General features: G+C 39.9%; 1 protein-coding gene across 4 annotated transcripts in view; it reads left to right on the forward strand.

The window, feature by feature from the left end:
• Window positions 1-15,435, forward strand: part of tnr (tenascin R (restrictin, janusin)) — a 211,613-nt gene that overhangs the window by 175,700 nt on the left and 20,478 nt on the right. For all 4 annotated transcript variants that reach the window (XM_026149494.2, XM_026149492.2, XM_080293389.1 and 1 more), the window contains 3 exons: window positions 2,059-2,178; window positions 4,112-4,255; window positions 14,900-15,030. In XM_026149494.2, the coding sequence (XP_026005279.2) occupies window positions 2,059-2,178; window positions 4,112-4,255; window positions 14,900-15,030 (395 nt within the window). The remainder of the gene's footprint in view (window positions 1-2,058; window positions 2,179-4,111; window positions 4,256-14,899; window positions 15,031-15,435) is intronic.

Consider the following 15,435-nt stretch of genomic DNA (forward strand, 5'->3'; position numbering starts at 1 on the left):
CTCTTGATGAAGGAGGATGACCTGTTTATTTTTTTCTATTTTGGCCATCTCTACTCTATCTCCATTGCCAATCTAATTGACTTGGCAAGGCTCCATTAAATTCACTTAAACCTTTTTGCAATTAAAGTAATGATTTTAATCAGGTTCGTCCATCTATCGCAGTGTTAAGAAAGAGCACAATTCTTTTTTTTTTATTATTCTGATGAGGGCAGGGCAACATTAATTACCTCATCTGGGCAGAGATTGGGATCACTCGCAGTGTTCTGTGTTCTCCTGCCACGCTCTCTGCTGTGCCAAAATAACATGCCTGAGGAGAAATTGGGGTTGAAGCACTGAGGTTAAAGGTATAATTAAATTCAAACTCAATTTTGGCATGTCCAGCAGTCTGAGAACAAAATTAGGGAGAGGGTGTGAAACAGGAGGCCTAAGAGAATATGAAACTTTCGCATCACGGTGAAGTCACCATTAATCAGCATTCTTGCAAAGTTTTTTTGTCTCTGCAATTCATATGAATATATATCTCGTTGTTGTCAGTCTAATTAATAATTTAGGTGTGTCTCCAATTGAATTTCACACAGTGTTCAAAATACAAAGCTCTCTGCATATGAAGGGAAATATGATGCAGCTTGTTAATTTGTGAACAATTCAGTGATAAGTTATTTTCCATTAAAAGCGGTGATTGACAGAGTCAATTTCCCTTTTTCTTTTATTTGCTCTGAGCTTACTGGGCGAGAAATCCAGTGACAGCCAGCAGCTAAGAGATACATGATTTTACATGAACTTTGTTATGTGATACAAAAAGTAGTGTAGCAGTCTCCTGGTTTAACTATGCACAGTAATATAAAAAAGATCCTTAATTTCTCACATTTTACTAGGAAATCGGGAGTTTATGGAAACATGTTAGCCAAGCTTTTTTTCCCACTTCTTTAAATAGACTTCAGGAATAGTTCTCCAGGCTTTTTGAAGGACATTGAAAACTCCTCTTTGAACATTGGCTGCCTTTTATTCTATTCTCTGTCAATCCGCGATGGATTTTGTTCCATACACGTTTGACAACAAGGTATAAACAAGGTACTTTTACTGCATTGGCCTTGTGTTTGGGATCATTGTCATTCAGAAAAATGAAATTAATGCCAATCAGATGCTTTTAGGATGGTACTGCATGGTAGATCAAAATCTGATTATGCTTTTCTGCGTTTATAATTACATCAATTTTGATAAGATCCAACACCACTTGCTAAAATGCAGACCCAAACAATGACAGAGACTCCACAGATGACTGTAGATACTCACTGATGTACATCTATCCCGACCTTTTTTATACATATTGATGATGACTTTTGATGATGACAAAAATTTGGATTCATTGCTCCATAAGACCTTTTCTATTCTGGCATTCCTCAGCCTTTTCCCCCACATTTCCCGTAAGAATGGCTTAAGTGAAGACTCATTTGAAGTGTAGATTAAGCAGCTGATAGGCTAGATACATCTCTCAAGTCCAGGGTCAGATTTTTGCTGGATTTCTTTCTTATTTCTTGAGGACATGACTTTCAAATACTCCTGATTGGCTGTAGATCTTTTTGGGGGACATGTCACTTCTTTTGTCATCCTCTTGTCCACTTCTGATTTTTTTTGGAACAAATTATGTATTTTTACAACAGGTTTCTAGACACAAAAAGGCCAATTTAAAATTTTAAAAGGGTTCTTTGGTAAGTTCTCTGTTATGTGTTATGCTCTCTGTTTCTCTCGCCTCTTGACTTGGGTGCCTATTTTTTCCTCAAATGATTTATAGGTCACTGTTAAGCAAGCTGACAAAAAATTGTATAGATTTGCACACGCTACAAACAAACAAGATCATTTCGACAATGTATAGCAAACATGTTGTGTTTGTCTGCAATGAGCGGACCGCTGTCATTCTTGGTTGTGATCCACAGCTGTCAATTTATCTGTGTAGCACTGACACAGTATCTCATAAATGATGGGGAAGATGTTCAAAGAGCCTGATATTATCTTTTGTTTAACTGTTGTGTTCATTCTTGTCTTGTATTGCAAACATAGCGATGGATATGCCGTCGGAGTTGACGGCCCTCAACATCACCCCTCAAGGAGCCCTGCTGAGGTGGAATCCACCCGTGTCCAATGTTGACAACTACGTGGTGACTCTCACACACAACCAGGGTGAGTGTGCATTCATTTGCTTGATTTGATGTTGGAAAGTCAGTGAAAGGACACCAATTAGATAACATCATTAACAACCATTAAACTGTAGCACGACACTGTGACTACTTCACATTAAAACACATGAAAACATTAGCTTATACTTCCTTACGTTGACAAAATTACTGTAGTGCCCATCTACAGTTGGCTCTAACTTTAGACCATAAATACCATACACACACACACACACACATATATATATATATATATATATATATATACATACATATATATATATATATATATATATATATATATATATATATATATATATATATATATATATATATATATATATATATATATATATATATATATATATATACATACATACATACATACATACATACATACATACATACATACATACATATAGTAGTACTGTAGTAGTGGCAGCATACAGTGCAATGAGAGTCATCGGTTGCATGTGAAGATGTGACAGGTACCATCACAGTTTTCCCATTAAGAAGTGAGATCAGTGCAATGAGTCCTTTGAGGCAATATAGATCCATTTGTCTTGCTTTCAGAACAGTTCATTATGCTTGGTTAAACTGCTTAGCCTTGGCAAAAACAATGCAGTTACTAGGCGGCATGCATTTCTGATGCAGCCCATGTCTTCAGCATCTGACAGCCATATCCAGACAGGTAAAAGATAGCCATATTGCTTGGCCCCTCAGAGCCAGTCTATAATGTGCTCCCTGAACCAAGTGGATGACTGCCAAGCAGCAGTAGGTACAGATATGGCTTAAAGACACTTGACATGCACACAACTAGAGCGCTGATATGTGTAGGTATAAAAGGTTTCCAAGAAATTGGATATTGTTTTACTAATAGGTCAATACAACACTCAACCAGTGTTATCTCATGCTGTTGTTATTTTTATAAACTGGCTGGGGAAAATGTAATGGGAAGCATCTTTCTCATTTGCACATGACCCCACGCAGTATGCCACGCCTGGAGTTATCCAGAGAAATTTGTATTACTCAGCTGTCAGAGTCTGAGTGTAAATTACACTCTGACTGACTGGATTGCAGCCAGATCATCACAGATACGGAGACAGCATCTATATGCTGGACACATATTTGGAAACCAGCCCCAGCCAAGGTTTAGAGAAGTGCAATGTAAGTTGTGGACAAATTCCCTTGAGTATTAATGTACTAAACCAGGGTCAATAGTTAAATATTTCATTGTGCATTGTCCTGCATGACAAAATAGTTTTTATTGATGGAAACACCCACATAAAATAAAATCCAAGCCATCGTGGTATCAGAGATTAATGGTATCACATGGACTACGAATAATATATACCTGTCTACTGTAATGTTTTAGATTAATTAAAATGCATCAGTGCTCTTGTGATGTTTCTGTATATAAAAGGATGAAGGAGAAACTGAAAAAGGTTCAAAATATCCAGAACTGCATCTATAAGATGCTTCAGAACATCGTGTAGATGACCTTCCATCATTGCCACCTTAATTTAACACTCCACAACCACAAATACTGCCAGTGAGCCTCTGAATGTGGCATTGTTTTTGTATTATTATCTTTCTTAGCCTGAGCACAGTGTCTTACATGGTTTCATAATATTAAAGTAAATAAGAGCTCTCTTAATACTGAATGTGTAATGTGTAAATCACTGCACCATGGAGCCACACAGTTAGGAACAGAAAAATATAAAGTGCAATAAAAATTAAAATGAAATATTTCCAAGTTAAAATATTACTATGTACAATGTAGAAGAGAAAATAGTCCAGGTGTCACAAGGCGGAGTTATAAACTTTGATGTTTCCTGTGTTGGGAAATATTTTCAGAGATACACACTGCAATCTTTTTAGGATGGTTTAAATGTAGTAAACATTCATGTGTTTTCTGTGTTCTGTTTTTCATTTTCTAGTAACGGCTGATACTTTCCTCGTGGAAGGCAACAAGCAGGAACTGCAGCTGTCCAACCTCAAGCCAAGCACCACCTACTCTGTAGCCCTCTACGCCACCAAAGGACCACTTACAAGTGGCACCGTCATCACCAACCTCCAAACCCGTATGTATCCGTTTGATTCGGCTAGTACAGTGGGCAGCTGACTCAGCAGCTAGCACTGCCGTCTTCTTGCAGGCCTGAGTTTAGCCTACTGGGTCTGTGCAGGTGTCCTGGGCACATACAGTTTTATTTATAGCAAAAACTATCGTTATGTTAATTGTTAATTTTTCTGATACTTTTTTAATGACCAAGGGCAGCTGCTGCACTACCCTTGAAAAGTTGCAATGGATCATTCACCCCTCAAAGGGGATTAATAGAATTCAAAATAATCAGCTGTGCTATTTCTTACAAAAAATATATATACCGGTAATTAATTATAATTAACAGAGAAAACTGCTAGTGCATATCAATTTAATAAGTGTGCAAAATGGCAAAAACAAAATACTCATGCCACTGTTTTTCCTATTAATTGGTAACTAGATGGCAAGAAGGTGGGTCTTATATAATTCAGGCCTGTCACAGACTGACGCCTTAATGATACAAGAAGCAGTTATGTTATGTTATGTCGAACCCATAAAGGATAAAGAATACAGTGTCAGTTGGTTTAATTTCTGTCTGCATTAATATAGTTACACAGTAATGTGATTACTATTATTGGCACCTGCTGTATGAAACTATAGGAAAATATGACAATCAATATCAAGTAAAAAAAAAAAATATATATATATGTATAATAAGAAAAAAACGACAACTGCATAACGAATGTTCCCTGAGGGATAGAGACAAGGTATACCACATCAGTATGTGCATTGGATCCTTGCGAGACCTGAAAAATTAACTTCAACGTGCCTGTCAAGGCCAATGAGAGTGTTGCTGGCACAAGAGGCTTCGCCCTCCCTAAGGGGTATTAAAGATGCTGCACAGTCTCATCTCCTCAATCTACACTGCACTTCACAGGCTCCTTAGGCAGTAAGGAGCTGACCTGTGTTATATCTAGTTTCCTTCCCTCATTGGTTATATGCATAACACCCAGCCCCCTTTCAGTTGCAACCAGTGATACCCAGGCAGATAGATTAGGATGACTTGGCCCTAAATCAGCAGCTGTAGCAACAACTTGTGTGAGTAAAGGAGGTGAACACATCCACAGTGGCCAAATCGTTTCTGTATCTGTTCTCCGTGCACCGCATTCTTTCTCTGGAAGGAGCTGAAATCCATTCAGTGGTTTAGAACTCTCAGTTTATGAGGCGCCTTTAGGGATAGCAGCTTATAGCACCATATTTAAATAGGCTGACAGAGAGAAAGAGAGAGTGGGGCAAAGGGCAGTTTATCCTAACACTGAATATATGTGAATATGGGGGTATTGTCACGGTCTACATCGTGGTGCAGAAATAAAAATTGCAGTGGGATTGAGGCTGTAAAAATGCCTCAGCTCTAACGGAGTGATATACTACCTTTCCTCGTCCTGCCAAACAAAATTCACATATTTGTTTTTGCACAGCCCTGCCCTGCATGTTCATGTTGAAAGGAACTTTGTCTCTCCAAAAGAAGCAGTGTGGTCAGGTAGTGTGGACTGCCTGACCACACTGGGATAACCATGCATTATTAATTACAGAGTCCAACTTCAACTCTGGAAAGAAACTTTCTAACTGGGAGGAAGATGGTATTTCTCTTGGTTTGAACCTCAGCGATTGTAAATCTATTATCAGCAGGACTGCGTGAGTGCTGGCTGGATGAGCCAATTCTCCCAAATCAATAGCTCATAGAGGTAGTTCAGGGGCCAGAAGCCCTCTGTCATGATGGGTGCCAACGATGCCTTGAGCCACAAGCAAGACTCCGAATGAGAGAGCACAATATTTTTATGCCGTTATCCAGTACACAAAAGGACTGCTTCGATGAAATTAGGACTTGCAATGAAAATAAGGTTCTTTCAAATCTAACCAGCTCCTTGTGCACGGTGACTCCAACCCCCTGACATGCAGTTAGCATTCTGAACTGAAAGTACTTATTTAGCATGGTTATCTCATGGCTCAGAGGGCTCTTTCAAAACAATGAAATAGTAGCTGTGGGTCTTTGGAGTGGGAACTATTGGAACCTTTTCTCCAGCAGAGTTTAGATTTCTTCCCTCACCTCAGGAGCAAAAGTTGATTGTGCTGTTGACGAGGTAATGCCAGGTGCCTGTTCAGTTGAAGTATCCTTGGACTATAGATCCTGCCATGCACTGTGCGGTGCACACATGGAACAAAGGTGCCCTCTCAGAAAGTCTGTTGAGCATTGCCTTTTGTGGACAAGAACTGTCACTGTTGGATAGCGAGGACCATCAACAAGAAGAAGAGAAAGAACCCAAAGCTTTGAATTGAACCTCCCTATTGCTCTGGTCAGCAGAGGCTCCACCCTCGAACCCCACAGCACCCAAAGAATTCACTGCTGCCTGATGCCAGACACTCGAGTACCCAGTCCTCCCGTGTCAGTGTGATGGCTGTTTTGGTGGCTCAAGGGTGTAACATTAGCACCATAATATTAGAAAGGTGGCTTTAACCTTTTAACTGAAACCAAGCAGAGCCTTTTGCTTGATGAACTTAAGATGTAAAACGATTGCTTACTATCTAAAAGAAAAACAACAATAAAAACTGGACTGTTTTGAACTTGTCCAGTCCTGATGTTAATGGCACTAAAACCAGAGACATGAAATCTGCCAATGAAGAAAGGAATTCTGTAGACATTTAAGAGCTCGAACACAGTGGAAAGTAAGAGTGGGAGAAACTACCAGCTGACAGGTGTAAGAAGTCATCAGTGTTGTTTATACAGCTCACTGCATTCTTGCCTTTTAGGGCTCCAAGATCACTGCTGTTGGATGAAGGCAATGCTGGCTGGCAAACTCACCTGCATATCAAAGTCACACTAGCTGCAGAAGCTCTGATGGGTGAACCAGCAACACAAAAACAATATTGAAAAGAGGGAATTCTGTCTTTTTACAGCCCTCATGATATGTTTACCCTAAAATCTGCTCCTTTGTATCAGGATTATAACATTAAACTTTATCTGCACCATCTGCTGCTTTGATATCCCACCCACCCACCCCCATTTATTGCAAACACAAATCTGCTCCAACTTAAGAAATATGATTTAACAATAAGTAGCGGTAATGTTTAAATAATTCAGTATTTACTGCAGTGTGTTTTTCTTGCCTTATTCATATTCTGCGCACTGAATCCTGACAAATAACCAAAGTTATTGACTTACTTATGCTGATGTCACCATGAAGCTACCTATTTGTTACAATGGTATTACCCGCTTTGTACCACTCTTGTAAAGGGCTACCTTTACCATCTTTCATGACAAGTTTTTTGCATGCATGCATCAAAGTTTGGAACAAAAAGACTAACAGCAAGAATTTCAGGCATACTTAATATTGTGATGGATTGTTTCACAGTGCCAGTCAGGTGTATGTACACCTTTATTACATAATTTCCTCAGGGATTAATAATGTATTCTGATACTGATTTAAATAGCTTTGATTCTTTTTCAAACCTGCTGCAGACAGTCTGTATTCTGCCTGACGGTAGATGTGGTGAAACAGTCGTTATGTGATGAGGATTAAACTCATCCCTGCTCCACCTCCACCTGTCCCCCACAGTAAATTCACGTTTGTCGCCTGCTCCACTGAAAGGAAAGTTAGGGGTGAAGGAATTGTTCTAGTTTAGCTGAGTTGCAGCTCTGTAAACTTAGATTTTTCTTCCAGGGGAAAAAAAATAAAAAAAATAGTCAGCAGAGGAGTTCACATCCCCTATGGGATCTGAGCACCAGAGATGCCTGTCCTGCACTGCAGCAGATACGAACTACTGGAAATGGAAACAAGCTCTGACAATGTATGAGAGCAAGGCTCCAGACACTTCAAAACATGTATGTGGGCTCAGGAAAATTAGGTGTGCCTGCATCCATGTCAATGCGGCATATGCATATAGTAACTCATACATAAACAAATGTTCTTGGCAGTTTAAGGTGCTTCTAATTTTGAAACAGTAGCTCTGCTTGTGCATCACGTACCTCTGCTTCTCGAGAAAACAAAACAAGAAGGATGGAAACGCGCGCTCCTGCCCCGGTTAGAATCCCTCATATAATAGAAGCTGGGAAATTGCTGTGATCCAGGCAACGCCACGGAGTGAGCGAAGAGGACAAGGATTTTGTTTTGTTTTGAATGTCCTGTCTTATTGGATTAAGAAAACGGTCGGGTGCTTCCCTTTTGTTGGTGTCCTTCTCTGAGTGGAACAGACTAAATGTATTCTCGCTGTGCCAATCTGGAGGAAATATTCTCAGGTGGGGAAGACAGAAAAGAGGAAAAGGCATTTGCAGAGGACTCGGTGTATTCATTCAGAAATGTATTTGATCTATTCTGCCCTACATTAAAAGAGCATAAAGCCACAGAAATTATCAAAGCTGAATTCTGTTAAATTTGTAGATGAGAAAATAAGTTTCTTCCTTCTCTTTTCTACTGTACTTCTGTTCTGTCCACTTATATATCCACTGCTTTTTCTCTTGAGTTTTGCCCGAATTCACAAAGGGACTAAAATCAATTTGAGTTTTTGACAGTGTCGGCCTCACAGTGCACACGTACTGTATACAGTAGGCTCTATTCACACAGCTGTGTGCTGTGTGGCCCTGTGAGCTCTCAAACGCACAACAATTAAGTCTTCTGCCTTCCAGGACTGATGATGACATGTCTCAGCAGGGGGAGCCTCAGTCAACCTCAGCTTCAAAGCACTCTTCCAGTGTTGTTAATTAAACTTCCTAATTGAAACTTTAAAGCGCGGTTCTGTTCCTCTCTCACAGCTTGCATTCTCACGCTGTTGCACTCCAGCCGAAAATGTCAAGTTGCGAATGAGCTGGGAGAAAACATGAGACCTTTGATTGTTTTGGTCAGCTACTCCGGCTTTGGATCTATTGCTGTGCCACCCTGCCTACTCCCGCTATCTTTTTTTTCTGCTTTTTTCTTTTGTTTTGAATACTTTGTTCTTGTGTCTGTCTACTTGATCACAGGGTTGAGAATTACTGCTCTGTGTATTTTTTATGCAGTAAGCCTGTGAGTAGGTTTTGTCTAGAGCACAAATACTGCTGACTAAAATGTTTTACACAGAAAGATCATACTGTTAAATTTGTAAAGGTACTCTCACGTTGCACTCATAGATATATTGATTAGCGTGGAATTAAATAAGTTAACAAGTTCTTTTAAACTAAGAATGAATCCATAAAGGTTCAAATAGAAGCTGCAGTTCCTGTCTACCTGATACAAACACATATACATGTCCAAAAGGTCAGTAAAAGTTCTAGATGTCAGGTTTTCACTTTTCTTCTATGCCTGCTGAGCACAGCACAGACAGAAGTGTGGAAAAAGAGATGAGGCTCATCCACAGTTAATATTTATTTAATCATTTATTTATTTATTTTCGGGTGGTGGCACAGTACTTTTTGGATTCCCCAAGCCTGTTAACCACAGATGAAAGTTTTTTGTTGTCAGAAGAGGCAGTTTTGGCTCCCCACAGGCAGATATTTAAGCTAAAAGGCTAGAAAATAAGGGATTTTGCTGAAGGTGGCCACATAAGCCTGTAGGTTGCAGCACCGGGACTTTTCTCTCAGATGTGTCTGAACCCGCTAGCTGAGAAGAGCTTGGCACGTTTCTCAAGCAGCAGCAATCCTTGCTGCAGGCAGCTCTGGTTTATACTGTAGTTCTTCACCGAGTGCCGCTATTACACAACCGTAATCTTTATTCTTCAGGCAAATGATGCATTTTGGACAGTTTTATCGTCTTGCTTCCTCAAAAGCCTGCACTGTTAAATGTTTTATGGGAAAATAGAACATCGTATATATCGTATATTGTGTTTTTAGTATAATATCTAATAATATGCACTAAAGCCGTCAAGACATCCTTTTCTTGTTGTTTAAATATTGTCCGTGCATCATAAATGATTTGTTAACAGACAGAAATGCTGCTTTTCATCTCAGCTGGTTAGAGGGAATGGATGTGTTTGATTGACAGCAGCCTGCAGACTTTCCGAGTGTCTTTGCTCCACCGTAGGACACAAAATACTCACATCTAGTGAATTTTGCAAGTTTGTTTACTTCTCAAGTTCCACCAACTGACCAGCTAATTGGCAATACATCCTACAAACTGACTTTAATGGAGCACCTTTTGCCATAAGATGTTTGTTTCAGTTTATATCCTTAAAGAAGCCACACGTGTGTTCTTGTTTAATAGTTAGATAAGAAAAAGACTTGAGCAGAAAAGCTAACATTAGTTATTCAAGGTGTTTAGTCCTTGTGTTGTGCAGCAGGTTGCTGTCTAGCTCAGTGTGACTGATTTGCATACGAAGGCAAAACCGCGGTGTGAGCAATTGTGAAAACAAAAGATATGACATACACATTTATTTTATTTCCAAATGTTTTTGTTCTCCTAAAGGAAACGGAGAAAAAAGTGACTGACCGGGCACGTATGTATACCGGAGTAGACAGTTGGACTTTAAAAGATAATAACACAGTGTTGTCTTGGCCTTCATCATCTGTGAGTTTTATCCAAGTAGCATTTGCTTACATTTGACTTCATAAACACAAATGGATGGCCTATACATCATCCGGACACCATCACTCACTCGTAAACTGGCACAGGGATGTGATATCCACTCAAAAAAAGAAGAGTCACTTCCTCCCTCTTGTCTCATTGCAACAAATTGCTGGTGCCCATGCTGCCCTTCCCATCTGCCGCTCTGTGTGTGCTTATTTTTTTTCCTCCTCTGGAATTGTTTACAACGTGTGTTAATGAGTCATTAGATGTAGCCAAACCTATTCATCCCAATCCCATTGTTCAAACCTCGTCATCCAAAGATAGAGCGCCAGAGCTGCCAGGAACTGTGAAACACCTGCTCGGCCGCACTCCATGCAAAGGTTTAATTGGAGGGAGAGCCTGAAAGAGAGAGAGACAAGGGGACAGATTTAGCTGGAGACGGAAGAGAAAGGGGAGAATAAAGACGAGCTAAATGATGGTTGTTATATTTCTATGAATCAGAAGCTCCACTCTCACCTGTCCCCTACGCAGCTATAATCCAGCCGCAGTGTTCATCAGAACGGGGGAATGAAAAGAAGAATAGATAAACTCCATTGTTTCTGCAGCACGCTGCAAGAGAGTGACAGCCTGTCAGATAAGGAGGACAAGAGGAGGTGGGCAAAGGATGGGAAAACGAGAAGAAGAGTGAAACATAAGCGCTAATGGAGATAAGGAAAGTGGAAGGCCCCGGGTTGATGTGGACGTGGGAGAAAACAGACAAAGGGACAAGGAGGAAAAGCAGACATAAGATGCAGATGAGATCAATAAACTTAATGCAATGAGAGGAGGTTGCCACGTCACCCTGGACTTCTGCAAAGTGCCTCTTCTGTCTTAAAGCGGACGACTCACTCCTCTCACCCTAAAACATCCCCCCGTCAGCGTGAGTCTGCCTATCACCTTCTGTGAGAGAAGGCACCCTGCATCTCTCAGGAGGTTATCAGCTCAGGTACACGCAGTTAATTACCGAGCTGTCATTGATCTTTCCACATGTGTACACACAAAAGGATTTAACTGACAAGTGTGCGGGGAAGCTGGTGCTGAGGATTTTCTTTGTATTTGCAAAGTTTTATGAAGTCTGAGTTCAGTTTTGGGGCTTGATGTTGAGCTCAGAGTTAACTCCCCAGCTCTTCTAATCCTTGGAGTCCTAAAAACTCATGTTAATTTCCCTACAGAGGACGAATAGAAGAGAAAAAAAAAAAGGGGGGGGGGGGCTATCAAAAGCAAGGAAATCAGACAGAGGGAATCGGAAGAAGAGACGGCCATGTAGAGGATATCTTTATTTCTTATTCACAGAGGTGACATTGGACTGCTGAGCGCACAAAGCTCAGCACTTCATTTGTTTCAGTCCTCCCTAACACTGAGCGCTGTTGCGTGATTGTCTGACGATGTGCCCCAGAGTCATGATGTAACTCCAAGAAACCGATTTTCCAAATAGAGGGTCATCTATTTTATATTATGCACTAAAATAAGGCTGGAGCATGTCGGTGCTTCCGCGACATGTCAGAAGATCAGATATTGGCTTAAAAAGGGTGATGTAAGGTTTGGAAACTGAGGTGAGTCTTCTTGTGATGTGGTTAAAGTAGCAACAAAGGCACTGTAATCAGGCCTTGTTTAAAACCGTGCAGGGACCCAGAATATTCTTGGATGATGCAATGTAATGTGCGGTAAAACTTGGGTGGGCTTGCTGATCAAGGGTTTGAATGCTTTTTGAGGCTGTGATATGCAGCGACTAAACATGGAAAAATATCTTGCTGCTCTTTTTAGCCGGCCCTAAAGGGAATCAGGAGTGCTGATGTGGAGATTTTAGAGTACACACCTCCTGGAGTACATTTAAAGTGTACAAGTACCTCCTCTTTTCTTTTCTGTTGTTAATTTCTTAGAAGGTAGAGATGGTGAGGTGTGCTTTGAATTTTTTTGTTTATTCTATTAGCTTATGGCTATAAATTTAGTTGTAAGATGCCAAAATCATCACTGGTCATAAAGCATTAAGGTGGACACACTGGACTCACTTGGACATGTCGATGCTACAGTATTGTTTAGTCTGTGGTTTTAGTCCATTGTTAGGTGCTTTCGGAAATATACAACGTATAATTCAGGTTTTGTGGCCATAAATGAGACCTTATAAGGATGTTTATATGATGCTGTAGGTGCATAAGCCATAAAAAATGGCTCATTTTAGCCCATTGGCAGGTGATCAGTTTAGAAATTACATCAAACACTATGTTGCAGTATTTTTTAGATCTTTGCAACATTTACATAAAACAAATGAATAACACACACGTTGGTCGTCGTACCAAGGGTTCAATATCACAGATGCTATGAAAGGTAAAAAGGAAATTAGAGTTCTGCTATTGTTTGCAGTCTGTAGGCAGCTCAGGACTGTGTCATTCTGTGATTCACATCGATTCTCCGTAGGCAGATATAAAACATACAACAGAATTTAACAACCACTAAAGAAAGAGCACACCTAGAACATTTTGCCATCAAGTTGTGCATTTATCAGACTCACTGCTTCCATCTGTAAAAGTTGCTTTGAAGCAAGCTAATGGTCATTTACAATGATAATATGTGATGTGGAAAAGGTGTAGCTGTGGCTCAAGTTTGCCTGCTCGTCTCCTGACTGTGTCAGAGTTCACAGATGGACAGACAGAGAGATTTTGTGTGTTATATGTAATGAATGTGAAAAGAACATTTGAAAAGCTGGATGTCGGGGATGGTGTGTTCACTATGAGCCTTTTTGTCCAAGATAAATAAATCAATGATGTCATCTCGCACCATAGATATACAAATTCACAATTACAAAAGCAACAGAATCTGACTGAAGAGCACAATAGGGGCCTTTATAATAAAACTGGCATCTTTTAAATGCTTAGAGTATATATACAGAAAACTTTTATGGTCTCGTAGTGTAAGTACTAAAAAGCTGTATCATAGACTTTCATTCTTTTGAAAAAAAAAAAAAGACTAAATGAGTCACACAAATTAAGCGGATGACACATCCCTTCATACATCAGTGCAGCACAGTAAATATTTGGCATATTACTCTGCAGCTCAAAATGAGCCGTTGACTCCTGTCTGAGTAACATTTTTTTTTTCGAAATAACATATGAAATACTGACGTATGGACTAAAACAAATTACTGTGCATGATCTCTTCATTTTGTTAACACTAAGAGATATGTGGTAATGGCAGCCTCATCCTTCTTCATGGAGATCAGCAGCGCTGCACTTGTGGTTAAGTGGCAGAAAAATCTAAATAATTAAACCCTTTCAAGATGGCCTTCAGCAGTACTGGCATGAATGCAATTTATATCTTAACACTCGAGACTCTTTCATCTGAGCTTCTGAGGTTTTATTAGAAGGCTGGATCACTGCCACTTTTCTTCGTCTACTGCTTGTTCTGTCCATAAAGAGAAAACCTGAGCAGGCAGCGGAGGCTGTAGTTTTATCCAAACAAAGAGATGAGCTTCAGAGATGTCATTTTTTGTACCCATCTGCATCTCCTAGCTTTGCTCAAGCTCCTCAAACTGCAGGGGTGGTACTTGGACAATGCACTCGACACCAGTGTACCATATCACTACTGGACCAATAAAATATAAAGGTAGTGAACATTTTAATAACAGTCTTGAGTAATAAATCATGATCTCAGTGGGTATTTACTCTGTAAGACTCAACCCGTCAAAAAATAGCCAGAAAATTATGATTTTTTTTGGAACTGAGATGTTTATTAACCCTTATAACAAAATCCACATTTTTTCTGCTATATCATGTTGTGTATAATATATTTGTATTATGTATTTATTATATATTTTTTGTATCGCATTTAATACATTGGGCGTTTTTGGCAACTTTTTGTTAACAACAATGTTAATTTTATATTTTAAAAAAAAAAGAGTTTTGTCCGTAACATTTTGAAATTATGGCAAGTATTGATCATGTTGCTGAGATAGAGGTCTCGGAAACAGCAAAAATATGATACAAAGGGCATTATAGGGTTAAGAACAGCATTATTATGTGCAGTATCAGCACCAGTAGAAGTCTTTTCACCGTTGCCTAAATGTCTTGCAAACCTTCTTCACGAGTGTCAAAGTAATGTGTTTTCTCTGTTTCTGATAGCCATGGATGCACCCGTGAACCTGACAGCCAGTGAAGTGAATCACCGCAGTGCTCTCATTTCATGGCAGCCGCCCATTGCAGAAATAGACAACTACATGCTCACCTACAAGACACCCGACGGCAGCCGTAAAGTAAGTGGCATAACCCGCTCGCCTCAACTCGACCCCCTAAACCTGAGCTCCACTGGTAGTGCTGGTTCCTATTTTTTGTATAGCATAATTAACCTGTATTCTGATATTTGCAACCTATTTAAATGAAACGACGAGCAGTGTCTAAAAGGCGAGTCTATCCGATCTTGTCACAGTCTCGGTTCCATCAGATATCGGATGGAAAGGGCTGGTCCACTTACTGATCCAAAGTAAACCCCACGTCGAACCATGAACCTGCTGCAGCTTCAGTTGGTAACTGAACGTGAAAAAAATGATAAGTTGTTGATTTGACTAAAATGTTGTTTGTTTGGAGAGGTTTTAGTCTGGAAACAAAACAAGAGAACTACTTGTAACAGTAAAGCCAGAGGCTTCATGTGAAGGAGTATT

Source organism: Astatotilapia calliptera, chromosome 18, assembly GCF_964374335.1.
Source record: "Astatotilapia calliptera chromosome 18, fAstCal68.1, whole genome shotgun sequence".
Taxonomy (NCBI): Eukaryota; Metazoa; Chordata; class Actinopteri; order Cichliformes; family Cichlidae; genus Astatotilapia; species Astatotilapia calliptera.